General features: G+C 43.9%; 2 protein-coding genes across 7 annotated transcripts in view; one reads left to right on the top strand and one right to left on the bottom strand.

Moving 5' to 3' along the window:
* Positions 1-7,649, bottom strand: part of LOC133498627 (very-long-chain (3R)-3-hydroxyacyl-CoA dehydratase-like) — a 43,367-nt gene extending 35,718 nt beyond the window's left edge. The window contains exon 1 of the mRNA XM_061815723.1: positions 7,266-7,649. Within this exon, the coding sequence (XP_061671707.1) occupies positions 7,266-7,346 (81 nt within the window). The 5' untranslated portion in view covers positions 7,347-7,649. The remainder of the gene's footprint in view (positions 1-7,265) is intronic.
* A 1,000-nt stretch (positions 7,650-8,649) lies between these two features.
* Positions 8,650-13,407, top strand: part of slc22a18 (solute carrier family 22 member 18) — a 47,727-nt gene continuing 42,969 nt past the window's right edge. For 2 of the 6 annotated variants that reach the window (XM_061815721.1, XM_061815718.1), the window contains exon 1: positions 9,143-9,278. Coding sequence is in view for 2 of the 6 variants with exons in the window: in XM_061815717.1 (XP_061671701.1) it covers positions 9,141-9,278 (138 nt within the window). In the remaining 4 variants the exon portion in view is untranslated. Of the gene's footprint in view, positions 9,279-13,407 lie in introns of all 6 variants that reach the window. The other 4 variants (XM_061815720.1, XM_061815719.1, XM_061815717.1 and 1 more) reach the window with 3 other exon arrangements.

Genomic DNA, 13,407 nt, shown 5'->3' with positions numbered 1-13,407 from the left:
GTGGATGATAGTCAGGGTTTTTTATTTTTTTAACGCCGTCACACTGCCTCTCGATCGACGCAATGAGCAGCTGGTGTAACTGAATTTCTTTTGACATGGCTCATGATGTTGATTACATCCGACGTAAATGCGCTCGCATTACGTGAAGCAGTTCTGAACATGCACTTTCGGAGATGCTCCGTACATGCTCAGTACGGTTGAGTTGCATTTCCTGTTTACGGGTGAATACCGGTTGTTTGGAGCAGGCTTGTTTAGTTAACAACGTTTATGAAATAAACACGGAAATTAATGTCAAGACCACACAAAATAAGCGACATCTTAAGAGAATGCGAGGGGAGGGGCGTTACTGATACTCGTGTTAGTACCTCAACATGGCTACGCTCGTGAAAGCAAAACGAAATCAAATGCATGTTCGTCCAATGTTGTCAACTAATACCCGGATTAATTTTAGGCAATTTTTCCTCAATTTTCCGGAGCAAATTTCATGAAAATGTAAAAATCCAGAATTACGGGAAAATCCGGAGGACATTCATCACTGCCAAAAAGCTATTGGAAGCAAAAAAAAAAACATTTTTTAACCCTAAAACTGTTTGGGAGCATCATTCAGCTTTCAACATGCATTACGAAAGATATTCTGCAAGCAATAATTCAGTTTTACACCAAGAAAAACAGACGGGGATATCATTGTGGGTTTAAAAAAAAAAAATGAAAAAAATTTGGAAGAGACATTTCAAATTAGTAGTTGGCTTGGTATGTATTTGTATTTAATGTATTTTTTTGTTTGTTGAAATTTTCAATGTAAGTTTGCAAAAACACAAAATTGTTATTAAAAATGTTCTGATTGGAATGTAATCTGAACATTTTAATGAGCCATGTAACTTTAATGGATGACACTGATTGACCACAGTGCATACGTCTGATGTTGCTCACAGTGGTCAAAAGGAGTGATCACAGCCTTAGTGTGTTTGCTCAGACATGTAAAAAATTAGAGGGAACATTGATCCTCACCATACATCAGTGCTTCCAATTATTTTCTGTTACGCCCGCCTACCAAAAAGAAAACAACTCGCGCCGCCCCACCTTCCGCCGTGACTATAAATATTATCATTTGTCTATAAAACTGTTATGAATACAGCTCTGTATAACATTCTATCCTTATTAACATTCTTCTTCTTTTGTCTTGTCCCATTAGGAGTCGCCACAGTGTGTCATCTTTTTCCATCTAAGCCTTTCTTGCTCTCTAACCCCAACTGCCCTCATGTCCTCCCTCACAACAGCCATCAACCTTTTCGTTGGTCTTCCTATTGCTCTTTTGCCTGACAGCTTCCTCTTCAGCAACCTTCTACCAATATACTCACTCTCTCACCTCTGGACATATCCAAACCATCAAAGGCTGCTCTCTCGAACCTTGTCTCCAAAACATCCAACTTTGGCTGTCCCTCTAATGAGCTCATTTCTAATCCTATCCACTACATACGCTTCATCATATTTCCTTAGTTTTCGGGTGAATTTCTTTTGTCTTATCTTCGTCTCTCTCCACCTTTCTTTTCATCCCTGTTAAAAAGTTTTTCATGTTGTCTCTTATGGGTTCGTTTACTGTATTCAGATTGCCTGCTCGCTGCAATTAAAAACAAAAAACCCTCCAGAGATTTCTTCCTATGCACACTCTGAAAATGAGAGCACCACCACTGCCAACTCCTGTAGTGGATGTGCAGTTACACTTTATTCTAGTATGGCAAAAAAAAAAAAAAAAAAAAAACATGTTCCCCACTGTATGAGAAGCACTACTATACATAGTGTTGATGGTGCAATGCCTGAGACGGAGGATGGTAAACCAGAATTTCCTTGAAGCCGTCTGGAAGTTTTTCTCCATGGCATCATCGAACTCTTACCATGTTCAAGTTTTTGTTTGAGCAACCACCAAAGTGGCATTCTGCTCCAGCAACCAGCTGCCTTTGGAGTCCTACAGACCAGGCACGATAGGACTCCTTCTTCAGCTTGACGACATCTCTCACTATTGGTGTCCACCAACGGGTTCAGGGATTGCCACCATGACGGGCACAGAGTACCTTACGGCCATAGCTCTGGTTCGTTACCTCAGCAACGGAGATGCACAACATGTTCCACTCGGACTCGATGTCCCTCACACATGACAACGTGAGCAAAGTTCTTTAGGAGGTGGAGTTTAAACTCCTTCTGACTGGGGATTCTGCCAGATTTTCTCAGCAGACCCTCACAATACATTTGGTATAACACTGCACCCGAGCTCTATGGCCCCACCCACAGGTGGTGAGTCCATGGGAAGGGGGATCCATGTTATCCTTTTGGGCTGTGGGAGGCTGAGCCCCATGGGCCCCGGCCCGGCCACCAGGTGCTTGGCTCCGAGCCCCACCTCTACCCTGGCTCAAGAAGGGTGGTTTGGTGACATGTGTCTGGACAAAGGAAACTTAAATCCATTTTGGGTACTTGTCATAGGGTTTTATGGAGCCATGCTTTGTTTCAGCCCTCACCTAGGACCTTTTTGCTGTTGATGAACCTACCTGGGGCTTGAAGCCCCAGACAACTTAGCTCCTAGGATAATTTGGACACAAAGCGCTCCACCACAGTAAGGTGATGGCTCAACGAGGGGGCATTACGGATCAATAATTAAAAACCAAATCCCAAATAAAATGTGAACATCCAAATTTTGATGTTGCTGTGTATGTGTCGAAGTGCATGCGCGTGCAGTCAACCCTCCCCCCAAAAAATCTATGATTTACTGCAGTGTTTTCAAAACTTCTAGTGAGTGAGTTTAAATATCCACATTTGAGCAGAGAGTGCCAGAAAAATACAACAATACATGAAAGCTGTTCTTTTTGTTTGTATCAATGCAAACACAAGCAGTTTGCTGTTGCTGTCATAGTAACAACAGCTTTCCCAGCATAACTACCACAAATCAGCCAGTCTGGCTGATCTAATGATACTCATGACTGGGAAGGCCAAAATTACATGTGTGAGATCATGTAACATTCTTGTGTCATTTGATTGGTAAACTCGACTTGATGTCACCAATGCTTAAATTGGGTTATCTTACACAGTACTTCTTCTTCTTCTTTTCCTTTCGGCTTGTCCCGTTAGGGGTCGCCACAGCGTGTCATCTTTTGCCATCTTAGCCTATCTCCTGCATCTTCCTCTCTAACCCCAACTGCCCTCATGTCTTCCCTCACCACATCCATAAACCTTCTCTTTGGTCTTCCTCTCGCCCTTTTGCCTGGGAGCTCCATCCTCAGCATCCTTCTACCAATATACTCACTCTCTCGCCTCTGAACATGTCCAAACCATCGAAGTCTGCTCTCTCGAATCTTGTCTCCAAAACATCCAGCTTTGGCTGTCCCTCTAATGAGCTCATTTCTAATCCTATCCAACCTGGTCACTCCGAGCGAGAACCTCAACATCTTCATTTCTGCCACCTCCAGTTCAGCTTCCTGTTGTTTCTTCAGTGCCACCGTCTCTAATCCGTACATCATGGCCGGCCTCACCACTGTTTTGTAAACTTTGCCCTTCATCCTAGCAGACACTCTTCTGTCACATAACACACCAGACACCTTTCGCCAGCTGTTCCAACCTGCTTGGACCCGTTTCTTCACTTCCTGACCACACTCTCCATTGCTCTGTATTGTTGACCCCAAGTATTTGAAGTCGTCCACCATCGCTATCTCTTCTCCCTGTAGCCTCACTCTTCCCCCTCTACTTTTCTCATTCACGCACATATATTCTGTTTTACTTCGGCTAATCTTCATTCCTCTCCTTTCCAGTGCATGTCTCCATCTTTCCAATTGTTCCTCTGCGTGCTCCCTGCTTTCACTGCATATGACAATATCATCTGCGAACATCATGGTCCAAGGGGATTCCAGTCTAACCTCATCTGTCAGCCTATCCATTACCACTGCAAACAGGAAGGGGCTCAGAGCTGATCCCTGATGCAGTCCCACCTCCACCTTAAATTCCTCTGTCACACCTAAGGCACACCTCACCATTGTTCTGCTGCCATCATACATGTCCTGTACTATTTTAACATACTTCTCTGCCACACCAGACTTACGCATGCAGTACCACAGTTCCTCTCTTGGTACTCTGTCATAGGCTTTCTCTAGATCCACAAAGACACAATGTAGCTCCTTCTGACCTTCTCTGTACTTTTCCACGAGCATCCTCAAGGCAAATAATGCATCTGTGGTACTCTTTCTAGGCATGAAACCATACTGTTGCTCGCAGATACTTACTTCTGTCCTGAGTCTAGCCTCCACTACTCTTTCCCATAACTTCATTGTGTGGCTCATCAACTTTATTCCTCTATAGTTCCCACACCTCTGAACATCCCCTTTGTTCTTAAAAATGGGAACTAGAACACTTTTCCTCCATTCTTCAGGCATCTTTTCGCCCGCTAGTATTCTGTTGAATAAGTTGGTCAAAAACTCCACAGCCATCTCTCCAAATTGCTTCCATACCTCTACCGGTATGTCATCAGGACCAACTGCCTTTCCATTTTTCATCCTTTGTAGTGCCTTTCTGACTTCCCCCTTAGTAATCATTTCCACTTCCTGGTCCTTCACTCTTGCCTCTTCAACTCTTCCTTCTCTCTCATTTTCTTCATTCATCAGCTTCTCAAAGTATTCTTTCCATCTATTTAGTACACTACCGGCACCAGTCAACACATTTCCATCTCTATCCTTAATCACCCTTACCTGCTGCACATCCTTCCCATCTCTATCCCTCTGTCTGGCCAACCTGTAGAGATCCTTTTCTCCTTCTTTCGTGTCCAACCTGGTGTACATGTCTTCATATGCCTCTTGTTTAGCCTTTGCCACCTCTACCTTTGCCCTACGTCGCATCTCGATGTACTCCTTTCGCCTCTCCTCAGTCCTCTCAGTATCCCACTTCTTCTTCGCTAATCTCTTTCCTTGTATGACTCCCTGTATTTTGGGGTTCCACCACCAAGTCTCCTTCTCCCCTTTCCTACCAGATGACACACCAAGTACTCTCCTGCCTGTCTCTCTGATCACCTTGGCTGTCGTCGTCCAGTCTTCCGGGAGCTTCGGTTGTCCATCGAGAGCCTGTCTCACCTCTTTCCGGAAGGCCGCACGACATTCTTCCTTTCTCAGCTTCCACCACATGGTTCTCTGCTCTACCTTTGTCTTCTTAATCTTCCTACCCACCACCAGAATCATCCTACATACTACCATCCTATGCTGTCGAGCTACACTCTCCCCTACCACTACTTTACAGTCAGTAACCTCCTTCAGATTACATCGTCTGCACAAAATATAATCTACCTGCGTGGTTCTACCTCCGCTCTTGTAGGTCACTATATGTTCCTCCCTCTTCTGGAAATAAGTGTTCACTACAGCCATCTCCATCCTTTTTGCAAAGTCCACCACCATCTGCCCTTCAAAGTTCCTTTCCTGGATGCCGTACTTACCCATCACTTCTTCATCGCCCCTGTTTCCTTTACCAATATGTCCATTACAATCTGCACCAATCACAACTCTCTCGCTGTCTGGGATGCTCAGAACTACTTCATCTAGTTCCTTCCAGAATTTCTCTTTCAACTCTAGGTCACATCCTACCTGTGGTGCATAGCCGCTAACCACATTATACATAACACCCTCAATTTCAAATTTTAGTCTCATCACTCGATCTGATACTCTTTTTACCTCCAAGACATTCTTAGCCAGCTCTTCCTTTAAAATAACCCCTACTCCATTTCTCTTCCCATCTACTCCGTGGTAGAATAATTTAAACCCTGCTCCCAAACTTCTAGCCTTACTACCTTTCCACCTGCTCTCTTGGATGCACAGAATATCAACCTTTCTCCTAATCATCATGTCAACCAACTCCTGTGCTTTTCCTGTCATAGTCCCAACATTCAAAGTCCCTACACTCAGTTGTAGGCTCTGTGCATTCCTCTTTTTCTTCTGACGCTGGATCCGGTTTCCTCCTCTTCTTTGTCTTCGACCCACAGTAGCTGAATTTCCACCGACGCCCTGTAGGTTAGCAGTGCCGGGGGCGGGCGTTGTTAACCCGGGCCACGACCGATCCGGTATGGGATTCTTTAGATGAACGCTCATATTTGTTTGGCACAGTTTTTACGCCGGATGCCCTTCCTGACGCAACCCTCTGCATTTATCCGGGCTTGGGACCGGCCTACAGATTGCACTGGTTTGTGCCCCCATAGGGCTGCATTGGTTATCTTACACAGTACCCAATGTAGAAATGGAAATTATAGTTGCAAGTGGCATTTAGTTCATTGTAATAGAGTAAAAGTACAGTTACTTCTTCACAGGAGAAGCGGTATAAGTGTTTCTTGTCTTGTCAACTCCTGTGACTTATCCAAAGCAGGTCACGAGTGCAAACCCTGCTAAAAAATGTCTACAGAAACTCTATAGAAATCTATGGAATTATATAGAATTTGTACAGAACAACTTGTTCTATAGAACTTTGGCTGTGATTTTCTATAGAATTTCTTTAGAAGAATATAATTTCTTTTGAAATTCTATAGGATTTGGGTCCTAAACTTCGATAGTTCTTTAGAAATTCTTTAGAAACGTTCAATAGAAAATTTTTAGCAGGGAAGGTGGAACATCAAGTCAATGCGCTTGAATATTAGTATGTACACAATCACATCTGTGTGTGCATAGTGGACGTGTGGAATTCAGCTGCCACCGTTCAAGGAGTACGAAACGGGCAGCCCCCACCCCATGGAAAACTCATCGGGTCAATGCGATTAAAGTAAATGGTCTATTTTGAGTTCAAATGGTAACCGATTCTGCATGTATCCGCGACCCTTGGGCTCCAATGACTTCCTATATTTTGAAGTGGTTTTAAATTATTTTGTCAAAAACCTAAAAACAATTGTAGAGGTCTACGTATGGAAATAAAGTATTGCGTATTAATATTATCTGTTTCCTGCCTTGTTAAATCATTGCTGATAATATTTGTGAGCATATACTTTAGGGTATTTTGAGGACAAGTGTATTTTCAGAAATATCTATAAAATTGATGACCCTTCGCATTAATCAGGCCCAAAGATGTAGCTCTTGCTGTTTTAAAAAGGTTTGTAGCCCAAAAGGACAGCCTTTGCGTTGCCTGAGATGCGCAACTCGCGATTATGCATGCAGTACATATCGCGAGAAAAAGTTAGCCAAACGTTTGACATTCACCAGGGACCAAGCATGAAAGTGCAGCGAGACCTCGATTAAGATGAAGCAGGTTAAACAGATCTTTACCTTGGTATCGCTCAGCTCCACTCGGAGATAAATCTCTCCGTGCCGCTGTGCCCAGTAAACGTGAGGCGTGAGGATCTGCATTGCGACTGTGTTTTCTCTGTTATCTAGGTCCCGCAATGGCAAGACGAAATATCCCAAAAATATCCGCCCCAAATCACAATCCGCCCACAAAATACCGCCCAGTGATGGGATATACTTCCGGGACGAGGAAGCTCCTCAATTTCAAAAGCAAACCTATTGTAGCGAGTTTCAAAATAAAATGTCAATAGAAGAGATGCCATTTATCCATTCACCCTCCCATGTACCATTTTCTTGATAACCATTCATCCATTTTCTGAGCCGCTAAACCTCACGAGGGTCGCGTGAATGCTGAAGCAAATGACGTTACCACAGTCCTTAGACCAATCGAATAAATTAACGATAGAAAAAGTTCACGCTTCACCTATCACCTATGTTCAAACAAGATGGCGGAATTGGAACTATCTATTCCAGCTGTCATAGGGCAGTAGGCAGGATACACCCTGAACTGTTTGCCAGACAATCGCAGGGCACATGGAGAGAGACAACAGTTGCACTCACAATCACACCTATGGGTAATTTAGAATCTCCAATTAATTTTTGAATGTTTGGGGGATGTGGGAGGAAAGCGGAGTACCCGGAGAAAACCCACGCAGGCAGGGGGAGAACATGGAAATTCCACAAAGACAGGGCCGGGATTCGAACCGCGGACCTTGGAACTGTGAGGCCAACACTCAACAGCTACTTCACCGTTCCAGCTTCTTGATAACCACTTATCCTAAGTGGTTTACAGTTGGAGACTAACATCAGAATGATAAACAATGTATTAACAAATTTGGACTTAGCCTTACTTAATATTTGTATTAAAACTATATGAATTAGTTTTCGTTTCACTCAGACACTTTAGTTCAGAATGTTGCAATCTAAGATACAATATACAGGGTATCTCAAAAAAAAATTGTCATGGTCCTGCCGGTCCCAGCCCTGGCGGTGCAGGTCCCCTGGACACCTGCGCCTCATCAGGGATAATTAACCCCAGCATAATAGGACCCAGCTGGGGGTCTGGCTTTGCCAGATCATTTCCATCCATGCTTTGTTCCCGCACTTCCTTGTTCCTGATCCCCTGTGTACTGACCTCTGCCTGTCCCCTGACCAACCCTGTAAACTAGACGCTCTTGATACTGCTACTCACTCTGTCTGACTCTCCGGCTTACCACCTTGGAACGAATGAAGATCTCTCTTTAACTGCCTCCCTGTCTACCGAGTTGTGCTTTTCTGGTTATGATAAAAATGTATACACTAAATAATTGTAAACTTGATATATATATATAATTTGACTAATTTCTAACGTCAAAGAATTTCCAATTATTATTTAAAATGTGTATACATTTTTTGAGGACACTCTCTCACCGATATCATTCCAAAACGTTTTTAATAAGCCATATTCCATCAATTATTTTCTGAACTGTGTAAATAAATCAAATGTAGTTGTGTGAAAAGACAAATGTTAATTTAATGCATCTAGAGGCTCTATTTATCCCTGTGATTTCGATTGGTGATGGATTCCTTTCTGTATTTTGTCTCACTCAGAACTTGTTTTGTTTGTTCTGTTTAACCAATGAAAAACACTCAATGATGTTTTCAGGAGAGAAAAAATAAGATGACCTTCGTTTCACTTTTAACATTGGTTTCAAGTTCTGTTCCAAAGTCCAACTAGTATAGCTTTACGGTAGTCGTCGTTCCGTACAGGTCACTTCCCAATCTCTCTTTTCCAAGTTTGAGTTTGATTCAGCAATCCGTGCCTATCCGTGAGACGATAATCCAACACCTTTTCCCCCATTTTATTTTACCGCCAACATGACAGAAAGAGTTGAAATCAGCGGCGAAACGACTTTGCTTGCGACTCAACGGAGGAAGAAAAGAACAATTTATGTCATTTATCTTATTGTTGCTTTGGACATAACATGGATGTTTTTACAGTTCTCCATAACGCCTGTAAGTGTTTCTGTTACTTTGGTCGACGAGACGAGTTTTCAAATTCAAGTGGACGCTATTCCGGAACTGATTCCAAATCTTACCAAGACTATATGATACACCGATAAATTAACGTTTGCCATTACAGTGATCAGTTCAAGCTGTAGCAACAACGTCTCGCCAAACATATGACTGGGTTCCTGCTTGGGTGTAATGCATAGGATAGACATAAAAATAGATACCAGCGCCATGTCGTAGCCCACCAGCCAAAGTGGGTGCCATTTTGGAGCGGTCGTCGTTCGTATAGTATGCAATGCATTGAAACAAAGCAACAGTCGTTACTTTCTCATTTCAAAAAGTATATTCTACATGAAAATGGAATATATTTTTGTGAACGGGAAAGAACAATGCACAACATTTGTTTACCCCCCCAAATAAATAAATAAATGTATGAGGAATTTGTCGAATTGGACGGCGTTTTACAGTCATATGCAGCACAATGTACTGGTGTCTTTTTTTGGCGTCCACACAAGTGGAATGTGCTGATGACTTTGGCTCCCGAGCTTACCTTCCCCGTGGGTTCTAAATAGGTGTGTCATCGCGACCTATACTGTATAAATATATATCTGTCACGACCTTTTACCATTTAATAAGGGGCCTGTTTGTTGGAGTTCACACCGGTGGATGAGAGGGTAGCCTCCCTCCCCCTGCAGGTAGAGGGAGGGGTCCTGACTCTTGTTTGTGCTTATGCACCAAACAGCAGTTCAAGGTACCCACCCTTTTTGGAGTTCTTAGAGGGAGTGCTGTAGGGCGCCCCCTCTGGCGACTCCATCATTCAGCTGGGGGATTTCAATGCCCACGTGTGGAATGACAGTGAGACCTGGAGGGGCGTGATTGGGAAGAACGCCCCCCCCTGATCCGAACTCGAGTGCTGTTCTGTTACTGGACTTCTGTGCTCTTCACGGATTGTCCATAACGAACACAATGTTCAAACATAAGGGTGTTCACATGTCCACTTAGCACCAGGACACCCTAGGTCGGAGTTCGATCGACTTTGTGGTCGTGTCATCGGACCTGCGACCGCATGTCTTGGACACTCGTGTGAAGAAAGGGGCGGAGCTCTCAACTGATCACCACCTGGTGGTGAGTTGGCTCCGATGGTGGGGGAAGATACCAGTCCAACGTGGCAGGCCCAAACGTATTATGAGGGTCTGCTGGGAATGGCTGGCAGATTTTCCTGTCAGAAGGAATTTCTACTCCCACTTCCGAAAGAACTTTGCTGAAGTCCCGGAAGAGGTGGGGGACATTGAGTTCGAGTGGATGATGTTCCTGTAGCTGTGGGTGTAAGGTGCGCACAGTGCCTGTCGTGGCGGCAACCCACAAACAGGTTGGTGCAGCGTCTGCAGTGATTTATGTTGAACTAAACTTTAATGTCAATCTCCGTTCCTACCCTTACCTGTGGGTCATGACCGAAAGAACAAGATCCTGGATACAAGCCGCAGAAATGAGTTTCCTCCGCAGGGTGTCCAGGCTCTCCCTTAGAGATAGGGTAAGAAGCTTGGTCATCCAGGAGGGGTTCAGTGTCAAGCCGCTGCTCCTCCGCATTTGAGAGGAGCCAAATGAGGTGACTGGGGAATCTGATTCGGATGCCTCCCGGACGCCTCCCTGGTGAGGTGTTCCGGGCATGTCCCACTGGAAAGAGACCCCGAGGACGACCCAGGACATGCTGGAGAAACTATGTCTCTCGGCTGGCTTGGACCGCCTCGCGATCCCTCCGGAAGAGGTGAAAGAAGTGGCTGGGGAAAGGGAAGTCTGGGTATCCCTGCTGAAGCTACTTCCCCCACGACCCGACCCGGAAAAGCGGTAGATAATGGATGGATGGGTACTTCAGATTAATTTTTACTTACCTCTTGCAATAGGGCCATATCAAGAAAGGAGATCCCCATTCACCTGACCACACATTTAAAATAATAATGATAGTAAAATAAATAATAATAATCCAGGCGGCACGGTGGAAAGCGTTGGCCTCACAGTTCTGTGGACCCGGGTTCGATCCCAGCCCCACCTGTGTGGAGTTTGCATTTTCTCTTCATGCTTGGGTGGGTTTTCTCCAGGCACTCTGGTTTCCTCCCACATCCTAAAATCATGCATTAGCTGGAGATTCTTGCCTGTAGTTTTTAATGTGAGTGTGAATGGTTTATGTGTGCCCTATTATTGGCTGGCAACCGGTTCAGGGTGTATCCCGCTTCCTGACCTAAGATAGCGGGGATAGGCTCCAGTGTTCCCGCCATGCTTGTGAAGATAAGCAGCTCAGAAAATGGATAGGTGGGCCATGACATGAAAATTTCAGAATATGTTGGGAACAACCCAAGTAACCAATAAAGACAACCAAAGTAAAACAAATAAGATCAGAAATTAAGATTTCTGTGATCATGTGAAATGTCACAGCGAAAAAGTATTATAAAAGTATAAGTAAGTAAGTAAGAACACACCAATTGACATTTATTTAATACTTACTTTGTTCAAAAGCTTTTGTACACAATGACAGCTTCAAGATGCATCCCTCTTGGAGAAACTATTTACATGCACTACCCTGGTGTGATTGTGGACTCATTCTTCCACACAACCAGTCTTCAAATCTTGAAGGTTCCATGGACTTCTTTCATGAATCTTGAGTTTCACCTCGGGGCAATTTAGAGTCTCCAATTAATGCAGGTTTTTGGGATGTGGGAGGCAGCCGGAGTGGCTGCTCACACAGGCACGTGGAGAACATACAAACTCCATACAGTTGGGGCAGGGATTTGAACCCCGGTCCTCAGAACTGTGAGGCAAACACTAAATTGGGGACTCTAAATGGCCCTTAGGCCCTTGTGATTGTGAGTGCGACTGTTGTTTGTCTCTATGTGTCCTGCTGGCTACGAGTTCAGCGTGTAGCCCACCTCATGCATGTTGATAGCTGGGATATATATATATATATATATATATATATATATATATATATATATATATATATATAAACTATTCCAAGTTCTCCCACTTTGAAATCATGGAGGGGTCTCAAATTTTCACCATAGGTGCATGTCCACTGTGAGAGAGATAATCTAAAAAGAAAAATCCAGAAATCACAATGTATGATTTTTTAATGATTTTATTTGTGTCATACAGCTGCAAATAAGTATTTGAACACCTGGAAAAAAAAAACCATTGTTAATATTTGGTACAGTAGCCTTTGTTTGCAATTACAGATGTCAACCATTTCCTGTAGTTGTTCACCAGGTTTGCACAAACTGCAGGAGGGATTTTGGCCCACTTCTCCACTCAGATCTTCTCTAGAACAGACTGGTTTCTGGGCTGTCACTGAGAAACACAGAGTTTCAACTCCCTCCAAAGATTTCTTATTGGATTTAAGTCTGGAGACGCCAGAAACTTGATATGCTTCTTACGGAGCCACACCTTGGTTTTCTTGGCTGTGTGCTTTGGGTCATTGTCACGTTGAAAGACTCAACCACGACCGATCTTTAATGCTCTGACTGAGGGAAAGAGGTTGTTCCCCAAAATCTCACAATACATAGCCATGATCAATCAATCCTTAATACAGTGCAGTCATCCTGTCCCATGTGCAGAAAAACACCCCCAAAGCATGATGCTACCACCCCATGCATCACAGTCGGGATGGTGTTCTTGGGATGGAACTCATCATTCGTCTTCCTCCACACACGGTTAGTGGAATTTCGACCAAAAAGTTCAATTTTTGGTCTCAACTTACCAAAAAAACTTTCTCCCATGACTCCTCTGTAGCATCCAAATGGCCATTGGTAAACTTAAAACGGGCCTTGATGTGCTTGTTTAAGCAGGGGAACCTTCCGTGCCATGCATGATTTCAACCCATGACATCTTAGTGTATTACCAATAGTCACCTTGGAAACGGTGCTCCCAGCTCTTTTCAGGTCATTCACCAAGTTGTGTCGTGTAGTCCTGGGCTGATTCCTCACCTTTCTAAAGATCATTGAGACCCCACAAGGTAATATCTTGCATGGGGCTCCACTCCGATTGAGATTGTTTAGCTTCTTCCATTTTCTAATGATTGGTCCTACAGTGGACCTTTTTTTCACCAAGCTGCTTGGCAATTTCTCCATAGCTGTCAGGTTCA

Source organism: Syngnathoides biaculeatus, chromosome 3, assembly GCF_019802595.1.
Source record: "Syngnathoides biaculeatus isolate LvHL_M chromosome 3, ASM1980259v1, whole genome shotgun sequence".
In the NCBI taxonomy this organism is placed as follows: Eukaryota; Metazoa; Chordata; class Actinopteri; order Syngnathiformes; family Syngnathidae; genus Syngnathoides; species Syngnathoides biaculeatus.
The sequence above is the reverse complement of the archived record's forward strand: the minus strand, read 5'-3'. Positions and strand labels throughout refer to the sequence as shown.